General features: G+C 38.2%; 1 protein-coding gene and 1 long non-coding RNA gene across 3 annotated transcripts in view; one reads left to right on the plus strand and one right to left on the minus strand.

Moving 5' to 3' along the window:
- Window positions 1-21119, plus strand: part of LOC123380807 — a 67569-nt gene that overhangs the window by 45772 nt on the left and 678 nt on the right. The gene's annotated exons all lie outside the window — the stretch shown is intronic.
- Window positions 15772-21119, minus strand: part of P4HA1 (prolyl 4-hydroxylase subunit alpha 1) — an 89545-nt gene continuing 84197 nt past the window's right edge. For both annotated transcript variants that reach the window (XM_011287347.4, XM_011287348.4), the window contains exons 13-15: window positions 18888-18956; window positions 18272-18368; window positions 15772-16851 (exon numbers count right to left, since the gene is read on the minus strand). In XM_011287347.4, the coding sequence (XP_011285649.1) occupies window positions 16781-16851; window positions 18272-18368; window positions 18888-18956 (237 nt within the window). In that variant the 3' untranslated portion in view covers window positions 15772-16780. The remainder of the gene's footprint in view (window positions 16852-18271; window positions 18369-18887; window positions 18957-21119) is intronic.

A 21119-nucleotide genomic window follows, 5' to 3' on the forward strand; every position in this document is an offset into this window, starting at 1 on the left:
CCCCCCTCCCCCACCCCCATCAACCTTCAGTTTGTTCTCTGTATTTAAATCGAGAGTCTCTTATGGTTTGCTTCCCTTCCTCACTGTTTGTAACTATTTTTTCTCCTTCCTTTCCCCCATGGTCTTCTGTTAAGTTTCTCAAGATCCACATATGAGTGAAAACATATGAAATCTGTCTTTCTCTAACTTACTTCACTTACCATAATACCCTCTGATTCCATCCATGTTGCTGCAAATGGCATCATTTTATTCTTTCTCATTGTCAAGTAGTATTCCATTGTATACATAAACCACATCTTCTTTATCCATTCATCAGATGATGGACATTTAGGCTCTTTCCATAATTTGGCTATTGTTGAAAGTGCTGCTCTAAACATAGGAGTACATGTATGCATGTACCTATGCATCAGCACTCCTGTATCCCTTGCGTAAATTCCTAGCAGTGCTATTGCTGGCTCACAGGGTAGTTCTATTTTTAATTTTTTTTTTTTTTAATTTTTTTTCAACATTTTTATTTATTTTTGGGACAGAGAGAGACAGAGCATGAACGGGGGAGGGGCAGAGAGAGAGGGAGACACAGAATCGGAAACAGGCTCCAGGCTCTGAGCCATCAGCCCAGAGCCCGACGCGGGGCTCAAACTCACGGACCGCGAGATCGTGACCTGGCTGAAGTCGGACGCTTAACCGACTGCGCCACCCAGGTTCCCCCTATTTTTAATTTTTTGAGGAACTTCCACATTGTTTTCCAGAGCAGCTGGACCAGTTTGTATTCCCGCCAACAGTGCAGGAGGGTTCCCGTTTCTCTACATCCTCGCCAGCATCTATAGTTTCCTGATTTGTTCTTTTTAGCCACTCTGACCGGTGTGAGGTGGTATCTCAGTGTGGCTTTGATTGATTTGTATTTCCCTGATGATGAGTGACATTGAGCATCGTTTCATGTGTCTGTTGGCCATCTGGATGTCTTCCTTGGAAAAGTGTCTATTCATGTCTTCTGCCCATTTCTTCCCTGGGTTGTTTTTTTTTTGGGTGTGGAGTTTGGTGAGTTCTTTATAGATTTTGGATACTAGCCCTTTATCTGATATGTCATTTGCAAATATCTTTTCCCATTCCATCGGTTGCCTTTTAGTTTCATTGATTGTTTCCTTTGCAGTGCAGAAGCTTTTTATCTTGATGAGGTCCCAATAGTTTATTTTTGCTTTTTAATTCTCATGTCTTTGGAAATGTGTCGAGTAATAAATTGCTGCAGCTGAGGTCAAAGATGTTGTTAACTGCTTTCTCCTCAAGGATTTTGATGATTTCCTGTCTCACATTTAGGTCTTTCATACATTTTGAGTTTATTTTTGTGTATGGTGTAAGAAAGTGATCTAGTCATTCTTCTACATGTTGCTGTCCAGTTATCCCAGCACTATTTGCTAATGAAACTGTCTTTTATCCATTGGATACTTTTTCCTGCTTTATCAAAGATTAGTTGGCCATACATTTGTGGGTCCAATTCTGGGTTGTCTATTCTATCCCATTGGTCTATGTGTCTGTTTTTGTGCCAATGCCATACTGTTTTGATGAGTAGGGCTTTGTAGTAGAGGCTAAAGTCTGGGATTGTGATGCCTCCCAGTTTGGTTTTCTTCTTCAGTATTACTTTGGTTATTTGGGGTCTTTTCTGGTTCTATACAAATTTTAGGATTGTTTGTTCTAGCTTTGAGAAGAATGCCAGTGCAATTTTGATTGGGATTGCATTGAATGTGTAGATTGCTTTGGGTAGTATTAACATTTTAACAATATTTATTCTTCCAATCCATGAGCATAGAATGTCTTTCCATTTCTCTGTGTCGTCTTCAATTTCCTTCATAAGCTTTCTATAGTTTTCAGCATACAGATCTATTACATCTTTGGTTAGGCTTATTCCTAGGTATTTTATGGTTCTTGGTGCAATTGTAAATGGGATCAGTTTCTTTGTTTCTCTTTCTGTTGCTTCATTATTGGTGTATAAAAATGCAACCTATTTCTGTACATTGATTTTATATCCTGCAACTTTGCTGAATTCACCTATCAGTTCTAGCAGTCTTTTGTGGAGTCTTTCAGGTTTTCCATTAGAGTATCATGTCATATGCGAAAAGTGAAATTTTGACTTCTTCTTTGCCAATTTGGATGGCTTGTGTTTCATTTTGTTGTCTGATTACTGATGCTAGGACTTCCAACACTATGTTAAACAACAGTGGTGAGAGTGGACATCCCTGTCGAATTCCTGATCTCAGGGGGAAAGCTCTCAGTTTTTCCCCATTGAGGATATTAGCTGTGGGCTTTTCATATATGGCTTTTATGATAACTACGTTCCTTCTATCCTGACTTTCTTGAGGGTTTTTATTAAGAAAGGATGCTGATTTTTGTCAAATGCTTTTTCTGCATCTATTGACAGGATCATATGGTTCTTATCCTTTCTTTTATTAACGCAATGTATCACATCGATTGATTTGTGAATATTGAACCAGCTCTATAGACCAGGAATGAATCCCCCTTGATCATGGTGAATAATTCTTTTTATGAGTCATTGAATTCAATTTGCTAGTATCTTTTTGAGAATTTTTGCATTCATGTTCATCAGAGATACTGGCCTGTAGTTCTCCTTTTTTGAGGGGTCTCTGTCTGGTTTGGAAATCAAAGTAATGCTGGCTTCATAGAATGAGTCCAGAAGTTTTCTGTCCATTTCTATTTTTTTGGAACAGCTTGAGAAGGCTAGGTATTAACTCTGCTTTAAATGTCTGATAGAATTCCCCAGGGAAGCCATCTGGTCCAGGACTATTATTTGTTGGGAGATTTTTGATAACTGATTCAATTTCTTTACTAGTTATGGGTCTGTTCAAATTTTCTATTTCTTCCTGTTTGAGTTTTGGTAGTGTGTGGGTGTTTAAGAATTTGTCCATTTCTTCCAGGTTGTCCAGTTTGTTGGCATATAATTTTTCATAGTATTCCCTGATAATTGCTTGTATTTCTGAGGGATTGGCTGTAATAAATCCATTTTCATTCATGATTTTATCTACTTGGGTCATCTCTCTTTTCTTTTTGAGAAGCCTGGCTAGAGATTTATCAATTTTGTTTATTTTTTCAAAAAACCAACTCTTAGTTTCATTGATCTGTTCTACTGGTTTTTTTGGATTCTATATTGTTTATTTCTTTTCTGATCTTTATTCTCTTCTTCTGCTGGGTTTGGGGTTTCTTTGCTGTTCTGCTTCTAGTTCCTTTAGGTGTGCTGTTAGATTTTGTATTTGGGATTTTTCTTGTTTCTTGAGACAGGCCTGGATTGTAATGTATTTTCCTCTTAGGACTGCCTTTGTTTCATCCCAAAACTTTTGAATTGTTGTATTTTCATTTTCCTTTGTTTCCATATATTTCTTAATTTCTTCTTTAATTGCCCGGCTGACCAATTTGTTCGTTAGTGGGATGTTCTTTAAGCTCCATGTATTTGGAGGTTTTCCAAACTTTTTCCTGTGGTTGATTTCAAGTTTCTTGGCATTGTTATCTGAAAGTGTGCATGGTATGTTCTCAATTCTTTTATATTTATTGAGGGTTGTTTTGTGACCCAGTGCATGATCTATCTTGGAGAATGTTCCATGTGCACTCAAGAAGAATGTATATTCTGCTGCTTTAGGATGAGAAGTTCTAAATATATCTGTCAAGTCCAGCTGGTCCAGTGTATCATTCAGGGCCATTGTTTCTTTACTGATTTTCTGTCCAATAAGTGGAGTATTGTGTAAGTGGAGTATTAAAGTCTCCTGAGCACCTGGGTGGCTCAGTCAGTTGAGCATCCGACTTCAGCTCAGGTCATGATCTCACGTTCTGTGAGTTTGAGCCCTGTGTTGGGCTCTGTGCTGACAGCTCAGAGCCTGGAGCCTGCTTCAGATTCTTTGTCTCCCAATCTCTCTCTCTGTGCCTCCCCCACTCATGCTCTGTCTCTCTCTCTGTCAAAAATAAATAAACATTAAAAAAAAAGTCTCCTGCAATTACTACATTCTTATCAATAAGGTTGCTTATGTTTGTGATTAATTGTTTTATATATTTGGGTGCTCCTGAATTCAGTGCATAGACATTTATAATTGTTAGCTCTTCTTGATGGATAGAGCCTGTAATTATTATATAATTCCCTTCTTCATCTCTTATTACAGCCCTTAGTTTAAAATCTAGTTTGTAGATATAAATATAGCTACTCCAACTTTCTTTTGACTTCCAGTAGCATGATAGATGGTTCTCCATCCCCTCACTTTCAATCTGAAGGTGTCCTCAAGTCTAAAATTGGTCTCTTGTAGACAGTAAATACATGGGTCTTGTTTTTTATCCATGCTGATACCCTATGTCTTTTGATTGGAGCACTTAGTCCATTTACATTCAGTGTTATTGTTGAAAGATAGGAGTTTAGAGTCATTGTGTTATCTGTAGGTTTCATGCTTATAGTGATGTCTCTTGTCCTTTGTGATCCTTGCAACATTTCATTCACAGAGTCCCCCTTAGGATCTCTTGTAGAGTAGGGCTGATTTATTGGTGATGAATTCCTTCAGTTTTTGTTTGTTGGGGAAAACCTTTATCTCTCCTTCTATTCTGAATAACAGGTTTGCTGGATAAAGGACTCTTCACTGCATATTTTTCCTGTTCATCACATTGAAAATTTCCTGCCACTCCTTTCTGACCTGCCAAGTTTCAGTAAATAGGTCTGCTACTACCCTTATGTGTCTACCCTTGTATGTTAAGGCCTGTTTATCCCTAGCTGCTTTCATAATTCTCTCTTTATCTTTGTATTTTCATTATGTTTCACTATGATATGTTGTGCAGATCGATTCCAGTTAAATCGGAATGCAATTCTCTGTGCCTCCTGGATTTCAATGTCTGTTTCTTTTCCCAGATTGGGAAAGTTCCCATATATAATTTGTTCAAGTACATCTTCAGCCTCTCTCTCTTCTTGTTCTGGAACTCCTATGATACAGGTATTGTTCTGTTTAACTGAATCACTTAGCTAATTCTCCCCTCATGATCCAGAATTTTTTTCTCTTTTTCTCAGCTTCCTCTTTTTCCATAATTTTATCTTCTGATTCACCTATTTCTCCCTCTGCCTCTTCAATCCTCGCTGTGACCACCTCTATTTTATTTTGTACCTCATTTTTTAATTCATCATTACTATTTTTTAGTTCTTTGATCTCTGCAGCAATAGATTCTCTGCTGTCTTCTATGCTTTTTCCAGCCCAGCGATTAATTTTATGACTATTATACTAAATTCTTGCTCAGTTATATTGTTTATATCTGTTTTGATCAATTTTTTAGCTGTAATTTCTTCCTGTAATTTCTTTTGAGGAGAATTCTTCCATTTCATCATTTTGGCTCGTTTTCTGTCCCTTATGTGTTTTAAAAACTTGTTATGTGCCCTGTACCTGCAAGCACTATTATATTAAAGAGGGGTCATACAGGTCCTGTCCCTTCAGATGTTTTTTGGAGAGTGTTACTTGCTCTCTGTTGTTGTAACTTTGGTTATTTTCTCTCCCTACTCATAGTGATGTTTTGGTGTGCTTTGATTTGTTCACTGGGTGTGCTTTGATTTGTTCATTGAAGTAGCCCTGGAAAGGAAAACAGACAGACAAACAAAAAACCAGAAAACAAAAACACACAAACACACACACAAACAAACAAAAAACAAAACACCAGAAATACCAGCTACAAGTGAACAACAGGGTGGAGATGGTACTGATGAAAGAGGCCTTATTCCATACAAAGAGAGAAATGACAGGGGCAGTGAAAAAGAAAGAATAAAAATTGACCAGAGAAACTATACAGCTTAATAGAGAGAGAGAGAAAGGAAAATAAAGAAGGAGGCAGGGAAAAAGAAGAAAATAAAGTTATCCAGACAGAGAAACTATACAGCTTAATCCAGAGAGAGAGAATGGAGAGTAAAGAAGGTGTGGAACATGTATCAAGGGAATGGATTAAATGTGTCTGCTTAAACAAACTAACAACCAGAGTAACCAGACTAGAGGAGGGAAGAGAGAAGGAGAAAAGGAAGGAAGAATGTATCTATAGGAGAGTTAAACCAGCCAATGCAGCAGCACAGGTCTGGAGGAGGGGCCATCTGCTCCCTCAGCTTCTATCTTTCTCCAGTAGATATGCAGTTACCCAGCTAGGAGGGACGTGGTTTGGTGTAGGCGGTCCAGCTGTTGGTCCCTGAGGTCCCACCTTGGTGGTTGTGAGGAGAAAAATGGTAACACCCCACCCACCACCCTCCCCCCCTCGCCCCCCCCCCCCCCGGCCCCAGTCTCCTCCACAGACCCGGTGTTCCAAACTACTGTGCTCAAGCCATCCTCACTTTGCCGTAGGTGCAAACAAGGCAGTTTGTCTCACTTCCCAGACTCTTGTGTCTGGCACTTGGCTGGGATTCAAACTCTCACTCCACACACCCAGGAACTGGGGAATCACCTCTCCGTGCCTCCCGATGTGTGGTCCCTGGCTGGCTGGCACAGGCAGGCTTTGTCCTGTCCCACAGCCCTCCAGGGAGGGGATCGTTGTCTCCTACTGTGGACTGTGCCCCTGACCTAGCCACCAAGCCTGGGGCTGGCTCCTCCCCTCCCCAGGTGCGTGATCCCGGCAGCTGGCCCCAGTCCAGAGCAAGCCCCACAGTTACAGATTGGATTGTTCTCTGTCCCAGTCCGAGGTATTTCTCTTGTCTGGATATAGTCCTGTGCTTCCCCAGCTGCTCTTTCTCTTCCCTTTGTCACTCTGCAGAAGCAGATCCCTCCCTCCTTTCGTTTTCTCTCTCACAGTTTGCAATCACGCACCTATGGCCCATCAGGTTGTCTCAGTAGATCCCTGGAAGCATGACTGTCTCTTTTCCTCCCAGACTCTTGGGATTCAAAGTCCTTTGGCTTCAACACTTTTTTGTTTGGGAGAAGAGGGAAGTTCGGAAGATATCCCTACTTCGCCATGTTGGCTCCCCCTCCCCACAATCTACCACATTTTCTTTATCCATTCATCAGGAGATAGACATTTGGGCTCTCTCCATAGTTTGGCTATTGTTTGGCTATATATAACATCCACCTATCTGACTACCTACCTGTCTATCTATCTACCTATCTAACATCTTTATCCATCTATTGATGGATACTTGGGTTGCTTCCATATCTTGGTTATTATAAATAATTCTGCAATACATATAGAGGTGCAATTATTTTTTTGAATTGGATCATACAGTATTTCTATTTTTTCTTTTTTTTCATTTATTTATTTTTGAGAGAGAGAGAGCACAAGTGGGGAGGGGCAGAGAGAAGGAGACAGAATCCAAAGCAGGCTCCAGACTCTGAGCTGTCAGCACAGAGCCCAACGCGGGGCTCAAACCCACAAACCGTGAGATCATGACCTGAGCAGATGTCAGACTGAGCCACCCAGGTGTCCGGGGTATTTCTATTTTTAACTTTTTGAGGAATCTCCATACTGTTTTCCACAGTGGCTGTACCAGTTTGCATTCCCACCAATGGTTCATGATGGTTCTTTTTTCTCTACAACCTCAACAACACTTGTTATTTCTTGTGTTTTTGATTCTAGCCATTCTGACAAGTGTGAGGTGATATATCATTGTGGGGTTTTTTAAGTATTTAAAAAAAATTTTTTAAGGTTTGTGATATATCATTGTGGGTTTAAAATATCTTAAAATTTTTTTTTTAAGGTTTATTCATTTTTCAGAGACAGAGAGACAGAGCATGAGCTGGGAAGGGGCAATGAGAGAGGAAGACACAGAATCCAAAACAGGCTCCAGGCTCTGAGCTGTCAGCACAGAGCCCGACGCAGGGCCTGAACTCACAGACGGTGAGATCATGACCTGAGCTGAAGTCGGATGTTCAACCAACTGAGCCCCCAGGCACCCCTAAATTTTTTTTAATGTTTTCTTTCTGAGAGACACAGGGCGTGAGTGGGGGTGGGGCAGAGAGAGGGACACAGAATTCGAAGCAGGCTCCAGGCTCTAAGCTGGCAGTGCAGAGCCCAACATGGGGCTTAAACTCACAAACCATGAGATCCTGACCTGAGCTGAAGTCGGATGCTTAACTGACTGAGCCACCCAGGAGCCCCTATAATTGTGGTTTTAATTCATATTTCTCTGATGATGAGTGATGTTGAGCATCTCTTCATGTGTCTGTTGGCCATCTGTCTTCTTTGGAAACTTTTTTTTTTTTTTTTTTTTTTGGAAAACTGTCCCATTTTTAAATCACATCGTATTTTTGTTGTTGAGTTGTGTAAGTTCTTTATGTATTTTGAATGTTAACCCCTTAGCAGATACATCATTTACAAATATATTCTCCCATTCAGTAGGTTGCTTTTTCATTTTGATTATTTCCCTCACTGTACATGAGCCTTTTTATTTTGGTATAGTTCCAGTAGTTTATATTTGCTTTTGTTTCCCTGGCCTGAAGAGACATAGCTAGAAAAACATTGCTAAGGTCGATGTTTCTTATTAACTAAGTAATTACTGCCTATGTTTCTTTTAGGAGTTTTATACTTTTGTATTTCACATCTAAGTCTTTAATCCATTTTGAGTTCATTTCACATGTGTGTGTGATGTAAGAAAGTGGTCCAGTTTTATTCTTTTGCATAAAGCTGTCCAGTTTTCCCAGCACCATTTATTGAAGAGACTGTCTTTTCCACATTATATATTCTTGCCATCTTTGCTGTCGATAAACCATATAAATACAGGTATATTTCTGGCCTCTCTATGCTGTTCCATTGATTTATGTTTCTGTTTTGTGCCAATACCATACTGTTTTGATGGCTGTAGCTTTGTAGTATATCTTGAAATCTGAAATTGTGATGCCTCTAGTTTTATTCTTTCTTAAGATGGCTTCGACTATTGGGGGGTATTTTGTGGTTCCATATAAGTTTTAGGTTTATTCTCGTTCTGTTTAAAAATGCTATTGGTATTTTGATAGGGAGTGTATTCAATGTGTAGATTTCTTTGGGTAATATGGGCATTTTAACACTATAAATTCTTCCAATTCATGAACATGGAATGTCTTTCTATTTGTTTCATTAATTTCTTTCATCAATATTTTATAGCTTTCAGAGTAGAGGTCTTTGACCTCATTGGTTAGGTTTATTTTGTTTTTTGTTTTTTTTTTCAATATATGAAATTTATTGTCAAATTGGTTTCCATACAGGTTAGGTTTATTTTGAGGTATTTTATTCTTTTGGTGCAATTGTAAATAGAATTGTTTTCTTAATTTATCTCTGTAACTTCACTATTAGTGTATAGAAACACAACCAATTTCTATGTATAAATTCTGTATCCGTAAATTTACTGAATTTATTTATTCTAATAGTTTTTGGGTGGAGTCTTTAGGGTTTTCTATGTATAGTATCATGTTATCTACAAAGAGTGAGTTTATCTTCTTCCTTACCAACTAGAATGCCTGTTATTTTTCCTGTCTGATTGTTGTGGCTAGGACTCCCAATACTATGTTGAACAAAACCGGTAAGAATGGACATCTATGCCTTGTGTCTAATCTTACAGGAAAAGCTTTGATTTTCACCATTGAGTATGCTATTACCTGTGGATTTTTCATGTATGGCCTTTATAATGCTGGGGTACATTCACTCTAAACCCACTTTGTTGAGATTTTTGATCATGAATGGATGTTAGATTTTGTCAATGTTTTTCTGCATCTATTCAGATGACCATGATTTTTATTCTTTGCTTTGTTACTGTGGTGTGTCACATTGATTGATTTGCAAATAGTGAACTATCCTTATATACCTGGAATAAATCCCATTTGATCATGGTGAATGATCCTCTTAATGTATTGTTTACTATTGTGGTTTGCTAATATTTTGTTGAGGATGTTTGCATCTATGTTCATCAGGGATATTGGCCTCTACTTCTCTTTTTTCTTTCTTTTTTATTTTGTAGTGTCTTTGGTTTTGCTATCAGGGTAATGCTGGCCTTGTAGGATGTATTTGGAAGCTTTCCTTCCTCTATTTTTTTGGACCAGTTTGAGAATAGAGGTCAACTCTTCATTAATTTGTGGTAGAATTCACTTGCCAACCCATGTGGTCCTGGACTTTTGGTTGTTGAGAGCTTTTTTTTTATTACTAATTCAATTTTCTTGCTTGTAATTGGTCTGTTCAGAGTTTCTTTTTCTTCCTACTTCATTTTAGGAAAGTTATGTTTCTAGAAATTTATCCACTTAAAAAAAATTTTTTTTAATGTTTATTTTTGAGAGACAGACAGAGCACGAGCAGGGGCGGGCCAGAGAGAGAGGGAGACACAGAATCGGAAGCAGGCTCCAGGCTCTGAGCTGTCAGCATAGAGCCCAATGTGGGACTCGAACCACGAACCGTGAGAATATGACCTGAGCCAAAGTCAGATGCTTAACTGACTGAGCCACCCAGGCACCTCTAAATTTATCCATTTCTTTGACGTTGTCCAAATTGTTGGCATATTTTTTGTAGTAGTCTCAAAATCATTTTTCCCCCAGTGGCGTTGGTTGTTACTTCTCCTCTTTCATTTCTGATTTTATTTGTGTCATCTCTCTTTTTTTTCTTGAGTCTGGCTAAAGTTTAATCGATTTTGTTTGTTTCAAAGAACCAGCTCTTGATTTCTTTGATCTTTTCCATTTTTTTTAGTCTCTATCTCATTTTTCCACTCTGATCTTTATTATTTCCTTCCTTCTACTAACTTTGGGCTTTGTTCTTTTTCTAGCCCCTTTAGGTGTAAGGTTAGATTGCATAGTTGAGATTTTTGTTTCTTGAGGTATGCCTGCATTGCTATACATTTCCTTCGTAGAAATGTTTTCACTGTGTCTCAAAGAATTTGGACCACTGTACTTTCATTTTCATTTGTCTCCATGTATTTTTTTTATTTCCTCTTTGATTTCTTGGTTGATCATTCATTGTTGAATAGCATGTTATTTAACCTTCATGTACCTGTGTTTTCTAGATTTTTCTTATAATTGATTTCTAGTTTAATACCATTGTGGTCTGAAAAGATGCATATTTCATTCTTCTTAAATTTATTGAGATTTGTGACCCAACATGTGGTCTATCCTGGAAAATACTACACGTGCACTTGAAAAGAATGTGGATTCTGTTGTTTTTGGATGGAATGTTCTGTATATATGGGTAAACTCCATTTGGCCTAATGTGTCATTTGATGACACTTGTTTCCTTATTGTTTTTCTGCCTGGATGATCTATCCATTGATATAAATGGGGTGTTAAAGTCCCCTACTAGTATCTTATTACTGTCAATTTTTCCCTTTATGTCTATTAATATTTGCTGTATGTACTTGGGTGCTCCAATATTGGGCGCATAGATATTTACAATTGTTATATTCTCTTATTAGATTCTCTTTATCATTATTAATGGTCTTGTCTTTTGTTATAGTCTTTGTTTTAAAGTCTATTTTGTCTGATAAAAGTATTGCTACCCTGGCTTTTTTCCCCCTTCTATTTGCATGCAGTACCTTTTTCTATCCTTTCACTTTTAGTCTGTGTCTTTAGTCTTAAGTGTGGCTCTTGCAGGCAGCATACAGATCTTGGGGTTTTGTTTTGTTTTGTTTTGTTTTGTTTTGTTTTTATCCATTCCACCACTCTATATGTTTTGATTAGACCATTTACATTTAAAGTGATTTTTGATAAGTATGTTCTTATTGCCATTTTGTGAACTGTTTCCTGGTTGGTTTTATAGTTCTTGTTGTTCCTTTCTTCTCTTGCTTTGTGATTGATGCCTTTCTTCAGTGTTATTTTTGGCTTGCTTTCTCTGTATTTTTTGTGTATCTGTCACAGATTTGGGGTTTGTGGTTACCATGAGGTTCATATAGAACATCGTAAGCATATGTGTGTATGTATTGAGTTGATGGCTAAGTTTGAATACATTCTAAAAGAACTCTTTTTAATTATTTATTGCTTGTTTATTTACTTGTGAGGGGAGGGGCAGAGAGAGAGAGAAGGAGAGAGCAAATCCCAAGCAAGCCTCACTCTGTCAGCATGGAGCACAATGTGGAGATCTCTGAACTGTGAGATCGTGATCTGAGCCGAAACTAGAAGTTGGACACTTAACTGGGCCACCCATGTGCCCCCTAAAAGAACTTTTTTATTCTTCCCATGTTTTCTGTGTGTGTTGTCATAGTTTACATCTTTTTATTCAGAAGCTTCTTCTAATTATGACCTTTTCTTTCACATGTAAAGAAGTCCCTTCAACATTTCTTCTAAGGCCAGTTTAGCAGTGATAAACTTTTTTAAAAAATTTGTGACATTTTTTAATGTTTATTTTTGAGAGAGAGAGAGAGAGAGCGTGAGTGGGGGAAGGCAGACAGGGAGATGGAATCCGAAGCAGGCTCCAGACTCTGAGCTGTCAGCATAGAGCCCAATGTGGGGCTCGAACTCACAAGCGGTGAGATCATGACCTGAGCCCAAGTCAGATGCTTAACCAACTGAGCCACTCAGACGCCCCCCAAATTTATTTATTTTTGGGAGAGCGTGAGTGCAAGTTGGAGAGGGGCAGAGAGAGAGGGAGAGAATCCCAAGCAGACTCTGTGTTTAATCCCATGAACCATGAGATCATGACCTGATTCAAAACCAAGAGTTACCCAGGGCACCCCAGTAGTGATAAACCCTAAATTTTGTCTAGGAAACTTTTCTCCAATTCTGAATGATAGTCTAGTCTTGGTTGCAGGTTTTTTTCCTTTCAGCACTCCCTTCTAGCCTACAAAGTTTCTGCTGAACTCTGCTTCCTGAACCTAGATGTGTTTCCTTCCTCAGGTTAGGGAAGTTTTCTGCACCTTATTCTCTCTTTTCTCCTGCTGGGATCCCTATAATGTATTTGCTTGATGTTGTCCAAGAGATCCCTTAACCTATACTCATTTTTAAAAATTGTTTTCTCTTGGGGTGCCTGGATGGCTCAGTTAAGTGTCCAAATCTTGATTTCGGCTCAGGTCATGATCTCACAATTTGAGAGTTCAAGCCCCACATCAGGCTCTGTGTTGACAGCGTGGAGCCTGCTTGGAATTTCTCTCTCTCTCTCTCTCTCTCTCTCTCTCTCTCTGTTCCTCCCCCACTTTGCTCTCTCAAACCTCATTTTTTTCTTTCTTTTGCTCTCCAGCTTGGTTGCTTTCCATTACCCTTTAAGATCACTGATCCAGGGGCATCTGGGTGGCTCAGTCGGTTGGGCGTCTGACTTTGGCTCAGGTCATAATCTCACAGTTTGTGAGTTTGAGCCCCATGTTGGGCTCTTTGCTGATAGCTCGGAGCCTGGTGCCTGCCTCAGATTTCTGTCTCCATCTCTCTGCCCCTTCCCTGATCACGCTCTGCTGTCTCTCTCAAAAAAAGACATAAAAAATAAAAAAGAGATCACTGATCCATTTTTCTGCATCTGCTAATCTGTTGATTCTTTTTAGTGTATTTTTTCAGTTATTGTATTCAACTGATTGGTTCTTTTTATATTTTTCTTTGTTCAAGTTCACACAGAGCTCTTCTGTTCTCTCCAGTGTAGTGAGCATCTTTATGATCATTAAACTGTTTATCAGGCATATTGCTTATCTCCATTTCATTTAGTTCTCTGAAGTTTTGTCTTGTTCTTTTATTTGAAACACATTTCTTAGTCTCCCTATTTTGCTCAACTTACTGTGTATATTTCTATGAATTAGGTGGAATAGCTACTTCTCCTAAACTCAGGAATGGTCTTGTGTATGGTCATCCCATGTAGACTATGTGTACCTGGTGACTTTGGTTTTCTGGCTGAAGCAATGGCTGGCATAAGCTGGGGGTGCTAGGTCTGTCCTTATTGGATGGCCAGAGCTGAAATGGGCGTAGTCTGGGGTGGTGCCTGAGGTCTCTGGGCAAAGGGTACATTGATGGGGCACAAGTTGGGGAATCTGTTGTGCTCTGTGCAGAGAGCACCCTGGTGGGGTAGCTAGAGCCAAGGTTGGGTGTGGGCTGGGGGTCCTGGGGGCACTCCACAGAGGGTGTGCCCTGGCAGGTGAGCTGTAGCTGAAGTGGGCATGGGCTGGCATGGTCCTGGGGCTCTTGGTGCAGAGGACACCCTGGCAGGACAGCTGAAACTGAGGTGGGTTCAGGCTGGGGTGCCCTGAGGTGCTCAGTGCAGGGGGTACCCTAGAGAGGCAGTTGTTGCTGAGGCAGGGTGTGGGCCTGGGGGTTCCAGGGCATTCCACATAAGGGTACTTTGAAGTGTTGGGACCAAGGTGGGCATGGGCCAGGGGGTCCTGGAGTGCTGTGCCATGGGTGCCCTAGCAAGTCATCTGGAGCCAAAGTGGGCAGATTTGGAGTATTCTGGGGTTCTCTGGGCCTGTGTCACCTTGCTAAGATGGCTGGAGCTATAGTGAGCACTCACTAGGGGTTTCTTTGTGTGTGCCCAATCTTGGCTCCACCTGGGGCTGCCTTGGCGGGATATCTGGGGCTGGTGTTGGCTAGAGGCCTAGGTCTCACTAAGGTAGTAGGCCTGCTAGGGTGCCCAGACCCCACTCCCATCCATGCTATCAAAGTAGAGGGAGAACTTTATATAAACCATGGCACTTGCCAGTCCCTCTAATCCAGAGACCGTTCCAGCAGCTCTCCTACCCTTTGGCAGGGTCCTTTATATTCTAGTTGCTCTTTTAAATAATTACTTAGAGGAAGAGCATGTGTGAAAGCAGGGGAAGGGCAGAGAGAGAGAATCCCAAGCAGGCTCTGTGCTGTCAGTGCAGAGTCCGACATGGGGTTCAATCTCATGAACTGCGAGATTGGGACCTAAGCCACTCAAGTGCCCCTTTAGTTGCTTTTGTAAACCATGCCTTTTTTTTTTCTGTGTCCCAGGGCATCCAGGGTTGGTATGTAGCCCTCATTTATTTTAATATTCACCATAAGAAAAAAAATTGCAATGACCACTACTGGACTCAAAGCTTTTTACTGGATTTTTTTCCTCCTTTCCATTTGGAAAGAAAAATGGTAACATTGGAAACGTGGGAGGGTTCTGTAAGATCTAATGCTGAAAAGAGTTTACTGGTCCCCATAGAGAGTCTAGGTTGAATATAATGAGGAAATTGTAAGAGTATGTCATTGCTTCCAAAATATATATTACTTTTATTCTATTTGCTAAAACACGTAAGAAAGGTTAGTTTCCATTCATTGAACTCCCATTTTATTTCTATCCTTTTGCATTTACATTGCTTCTAACAGGATTTTTTAAAATCATGTATAAAAAAATCTAAGTAAATTAAAGTACTAAAGGTCATTTCCAATATTTCTTACTAAAATAGCTGTGGTGAAACAAAGTATTTGAGAGAAAGGAATTTCACAGTTGATTTAATACCTTCTTACCCAAACAACCAAACTCTTCCTTAAATATTTAAATAGTGCATAAAGGATAAAGAGCCCTTGTATGAATTAAGACTCACCATAAGAAATGTAAAAGGTTAGTTTTAAGGGTCAACTGATATACTTCTTTGGGTTCATGGCTTTATATTATACCACACTTTTGGATAAGAGAAAGTCTTAAGTACCATTATTATAGTAACCTTATAACCACAAGTTGTAGAGCTTCTTTTGAAGGAAACATATTCTGATTGATTGAATGGCTGAAAGTTCAGAGTTCTACCATAACAGTGTGACATGAAAGTGAATGAAAACCAAAGGGATAGATCTAAGTCCTCTGTATTAAAAAAAAACAAAACAAAACACACACACACATCCATAGAAATCACCTGTTGTCACCAGAGTATGCACTCACGTTCAAATAAGAAAAATACCACGCAGAAAACAGAAACATTTTTAAAAAAAGATTTAAGATCATAAATAGGTCATTGTTGTCACAACACATTTCAGAAGTGAAAAAAAACAGACATTTTGGCTTTTTTAGAAAAAAGATTCTTCTTTTTTTTATCAATTCCCTCATCATTAAAAGGACTTGTACATTTTAAAATTTCCAGTCTCCTAAGGCACGATATTTATTTTATCAGAACGCCAATATCATCACCCTGCTATAGCAGGAATAAGAGGCAAGGTATTAGCATTACAAAAAACAGCAAATTTTATGGACAAAACCATTAGTCATTTAAGGGAGAAATAAACAGACTAATGATCATTTTAGTTAAGAAGGCCCACTGTTGTTATATAGGGCTTTGCAATAAAAAACCTTTTTAATCTAATTATTTTAACTCAAGCAGATTTGATTCACCACAGAGGAGCTGTGAGAGAAGAATGGGATTGGTAAAATACAGTATACTTTCTTTAAAAAGATTTGAGAGGAAAAAAATCAACTTAGAATAGCGTATGGAGGGGTAAACATCAAATGGAACCCAGATTAGAGGTCTAGTTTACTCCTAGTCTTTAGGCAGATCCAGAAAATAAGACTAGGTAAATGTAATACCTAGGTCCAAACTATAAGGCTTATAATCACATGGCCCATTCTAGCCTACCCCCTACCAACTGAGATGTAGTGAAATACTATAATCAGATGCATAAAGTGTTTTTTTTTATCCAACCAAGAAGTTCTTTAAGATATAAATGTAAAAATTCCTTATTTTTTAACTCTACCTTGCTTTATCCTCTGTGATACCAACTGAACTTTAAAGGTTTATATGTACAATATGGTGATTTAAAAGGAAAAAAACCCCACAAAGTTAGTGATTGTCCACAGATGAAACATGGGATGAGGTTCATGACTGAAACCAATCATGGAGTGTTAGTCAATTGTAAACTCTTGAAAGTTAAGACTGGGAAATGTGCATATCAGACACATTGAGTATAGCAGGAGAGGAAGGGAAGCCTATTTGTCATTCCAATTCTGATAAGGTACATGGTCTTCGAAATTCTTGTCCACGTTCATGGAGCCATTTATTAGATACTGTGAGAGAAAAAAATACATTAATATTCTCCACTATCTAAAGTTTAATTCACTTGTAAGAACTAGGCCTATAACAAAGTTTTTACATGAGCTAAAAGTTCAAGACCAAAATAAGATGGAGGCAGATGGTACCTAGGCACTCTATTTAAAAAAAAAAAAAAACAAAAAAACCCCACAAAACTTCGCTAAATGTTGGAAGCACATGAGAGTCTATGTATGTGCATTTCCTAAAGTTTCTGATGTTTAATGTAAATCTTGAAATGAAATGCAATTGGAATGAAGATGTAGGTAGAGACAGAACATTGTTTTAACTGTTTGCAAAAATACTATCACTAATACAGGGACATTTTAGAGATGAACACAAAGCCTCCAACGTACAGGAACAATTCTACAATCAATCACTACTATTATGTGCTCATTAAATTTCCTTGATTCCAAGATACTGCTTTTTACTGTAACTCAAACAGAATTTTCTACTCCTTCTTTATCATAGAACCCAATCGATGGCTTCAACATGTACAAAGTAAACTAGGACCCATAATTACTCTTATCTTTCTCAACTCCTATATCCCATCTATCATTCATCAAAGCCTGCCACTTTTCCTTATATATCTCTTCTGTCTCTTTACTCTCCAATCCTTTTGCTACTACCATAGTCCAGGTTTTCATCATCACCCACTTAGGCAATGTAAAAGAGCCTTCTAAACTGATCTCTCCTCCACTAGCCTCATTCTAGTCCAGTGATTCTCAAACATAATCATCAAAGATTTTTAAAATCCTAACAATCAGGTGTCACTCCTTAGTCCTGCTATGTCTGAGACAGTAGCCACTAGACACATGTGGCTACTAAGTACCTGAAAGGTGGCTAGTGACACATATTGAAAAGGATTTATGGGTTTAAATAATATGTATAAAAATAAATTCACCTGCTTCTATTTCCTTATGGCTGGCCACATTAAAAACTAGCATGACCCTGACCCTGAGTGCCTCTCTAGCCTCACACTAGTCCTGGCCCTGGTCCCTAACATGCCTGGAAAACATACGGCTCTCTCTTCAAGACCAAATTTTAAAATTAAGCTTTGAAGAAGCCTCCCAACTATAAGGAGTCCTCATCTTCTGTATACATCTCCGTATTAGTGTGTACTACACTATATTCTGATTTATCCATTAGTGTGTCTCAGACAACTGTACACTCCTTGAGGGAAAGATACTGTCTTCTTCAACTTTGAGTCAAGAAGTGGGACTACTGTTAAAATCTGTCATCAGAATTCTGATCTATTGAAAGTAAATTTATATTAAAATCAGAAACTTGGTTGGTTGAATCCCTTTCAATGTTAGTTTTGTTTTCTTTTTAAGATATAGACTACCCTAATTTCAAAATATGAGACAAAAGTCAAAAGAGAATATAGGAAATATTTACCCCATTTGTTTCCAACTAGCACTGGACAGGCCGCATGCCGTGTACTGTAATCTCCTTCTCCACTGGCAAACAGATTATACCAGAAAACAGCAGTTCCCTGTGGAGAATAATACAAAATTATCTCCAAATAAGATATAGGTTATCACTTTTTGTAGTAATTAAATTTTCCTCTGTTCCTGTGAAGTACTCCTCCATGGCAGCATTATATCTTCCCTAATAAAATTCTGAAAATATGACTAAATCATTTACAAATTTTTGGTGATCACATGAAAATGTCAATACCACAAAGCTGCCTGACAAAGGGGATTTGCCAAAACAAAGCTAACAAATCTTACAGTAGTAAGACAGAGGTTCCATCACAGGGAACCCATTTTAGAAATGCAAACTTTTGAGTACTAATCCTTGGTTGTTCATTATTTCTAGGTAATCATTGTAAAGTGTACCATAAAGATATTTAAACTTTTACCTAGTATACTTAAGGACCTTAAGGACTACATTATCTCTATCTTTAAAAATGTTATTCATTAATTAGACCGTGAAACAAAGGTGCATCTCTTCCTCAGGGGAAAAAAAAAACAGACCCACAAAATTAAAATAACAAATGAACCAAGTTTACCTTTTTGGGCCAAACACTAGCTCCTACTTCAGGAAAAACAGTGGCTCCTCCTGCTGACACATCACTCATCTATAAGAATTGCAGACAGTATTATCAGAAGCACTGGTATAATAAAGTTAAATATGCCATTGTGAGGAAGGCATGATACTGCAGAGAATATGAGAACATCTGGACTTCTATTTACATAGATAGTTTGTGCAGGCTATTCAGGTTTTTTTATATTTATTTATTATTTATTTGAGACATTGCGAGTGAGGGAGCGGCAGAGATAGAGAATCCCAAGCAGGCTCCATCCACACTGTCAGTGCTCAGCCCAATACAGGGTTCAAACCCACGAAACTGTGAGGTCATAGCCTGAGTCAAAACCAAGAGTTGGACGCTCAACCAACTGAGCCACCCAGGTGCCCCCATGCTACTCAGTTTTTAAACAAAAAAAGATGCTGTTCTAGGTTTATATACTTATATTTAAAAAAAATAAAAGTAAAAGAAATGATAAAGTCAGGAAGGGAGATAGGGATGTCTTTTATAGCTACTTCTTTTATAGCCAGAGGTAAAAAAAAAAAAAAAAAAAAGAGGATTTAAAATCAAATCAAGTAATACAAGGATATAATTATGTATTTATTGCACTAGAATATAATCTCCATGGGGGCAGGAATTTTCATCTATTTTGTTCATTGCTCAGCTTTAATGTCTACAGTATTTATAGCAGGTGCTCCTACTGGGTATTTACCCAAAGAAAATGAAAACACTAATTCAAAAGGATGTAGGCACCCTTATGTTTATCGCAGCATTATTTACAACAGCCAAATTATGGAAACAGCTCAAGTGTCCACTGATGAAAGGATAAGGAAGATGTGGTCTATATATACAATGGAATATTATTCAGCCATACAAAATGAAAGCTTGCCATTTGCAACAACATGGATGGATCTAGAGAGTATTATGTTAAGCAAAATAAGTCTGCCAGAGAAAGACAAATACTGTATGATTTCACTCATATGTGGAATTTAAGAAACGAAACAAAGGAACAAAAGAGACAAACCATGAAACAGACTTCTAACTGTAGAGAACAAACTGATGATTTACCCATCCATCCCCCTTCCACTCTGGTAAACAGGTAATGGGGATTTGGGAGTGCACTTGTGATAAGCACCAGGTGTTGTATGTAAGTGTTGAATCACTAAATTGTAGAGCTGAAATTAATATCACACTGTACGTTAATTATACCAGAATTAAAATTTGGAATTTTTAAATGTAAAACACAAATCTTCCAAATTAAGGGATCACATGGACAAAATGAGACAGGAAACCTATCATGCAGTGAAGATTTTTTTCACAAGCAATGTAAGTAGAACGTATATACAAAGACTGTATCACAAAGCAAAGCCCAACTGTGCTATATCCAAGAGTCACATCTAAAACAAGAAGCCTTGAAACAAAAAGATTGCCAGGCAAATGCTATACCAAAGAAAATACAGTTTGATCTTAATATCGAACACAGTTTAAATAAAAATAAAAGCACTGAGATAAAGAAGGATATCGTACTATGATGAATACATCCACTGGAGCAAAGAGCTAACTTTGAAGAAATTAAAAAGTTGTACTAAATGGACCATGTAGGACAATACTTAAACAATGGCAGGGGGTGGGGGGCAAAATTACTGATCTAATCAAAATGCTATATAGTTAAGATAGAGTATAATCAAAAATATAATCTAATGGTCAAATAATCTAATATTTATGGATATTGGACCAAATAATGTATAGCATCGATATTCATAAAAGCAAAAAAAAAAATGTTTAATGTCTCAAACATCAGAAGAGATGACCAACCTCTCTAATAATACAAACTAAAACCACAATAACTGCCAATATAATAAGTGAAAGATGTACAGACCAAAAGATTAACAAACATATCACACTTAAAGGTAGGATATAAATTGGTACAATTATGGAGAATTTACTTCTAAAAAGTATACAAGATTTCACAGCATGAATTTTGTATAATGTATCATCGTCTCTCCTGGTTTTCCCTTTGTAATAATTCTCTCTCATCTTTAACTAACATTATATGTCTCAAATTCTTTTTTAATCCTAAATCCTTTTTATTACAGTGCTTAAATCCTTTTTTTATGGTATCTTAAATCTTTTTAGAAACAGATAAGGTTGTAAGAGGGAAGGAGGGTGATGAGGTAGGAAGGTGAAAAGGTGGATTGCAAAGAGGGAAGGAGA

Source organism: Felis catus, chromosome D2 (assembly GCF_018350175.1).
Source record: "Felis catus isolate Fca126 chromosome D2, F.catus_Fca126_mat1.0, whole genome shotgun sequence".
Taxonomy (NCBI): Eukaryota; Metazoa; Chordata; class Mammalia; order Carnivora; family Felidae; genus Felis; species Felis catus.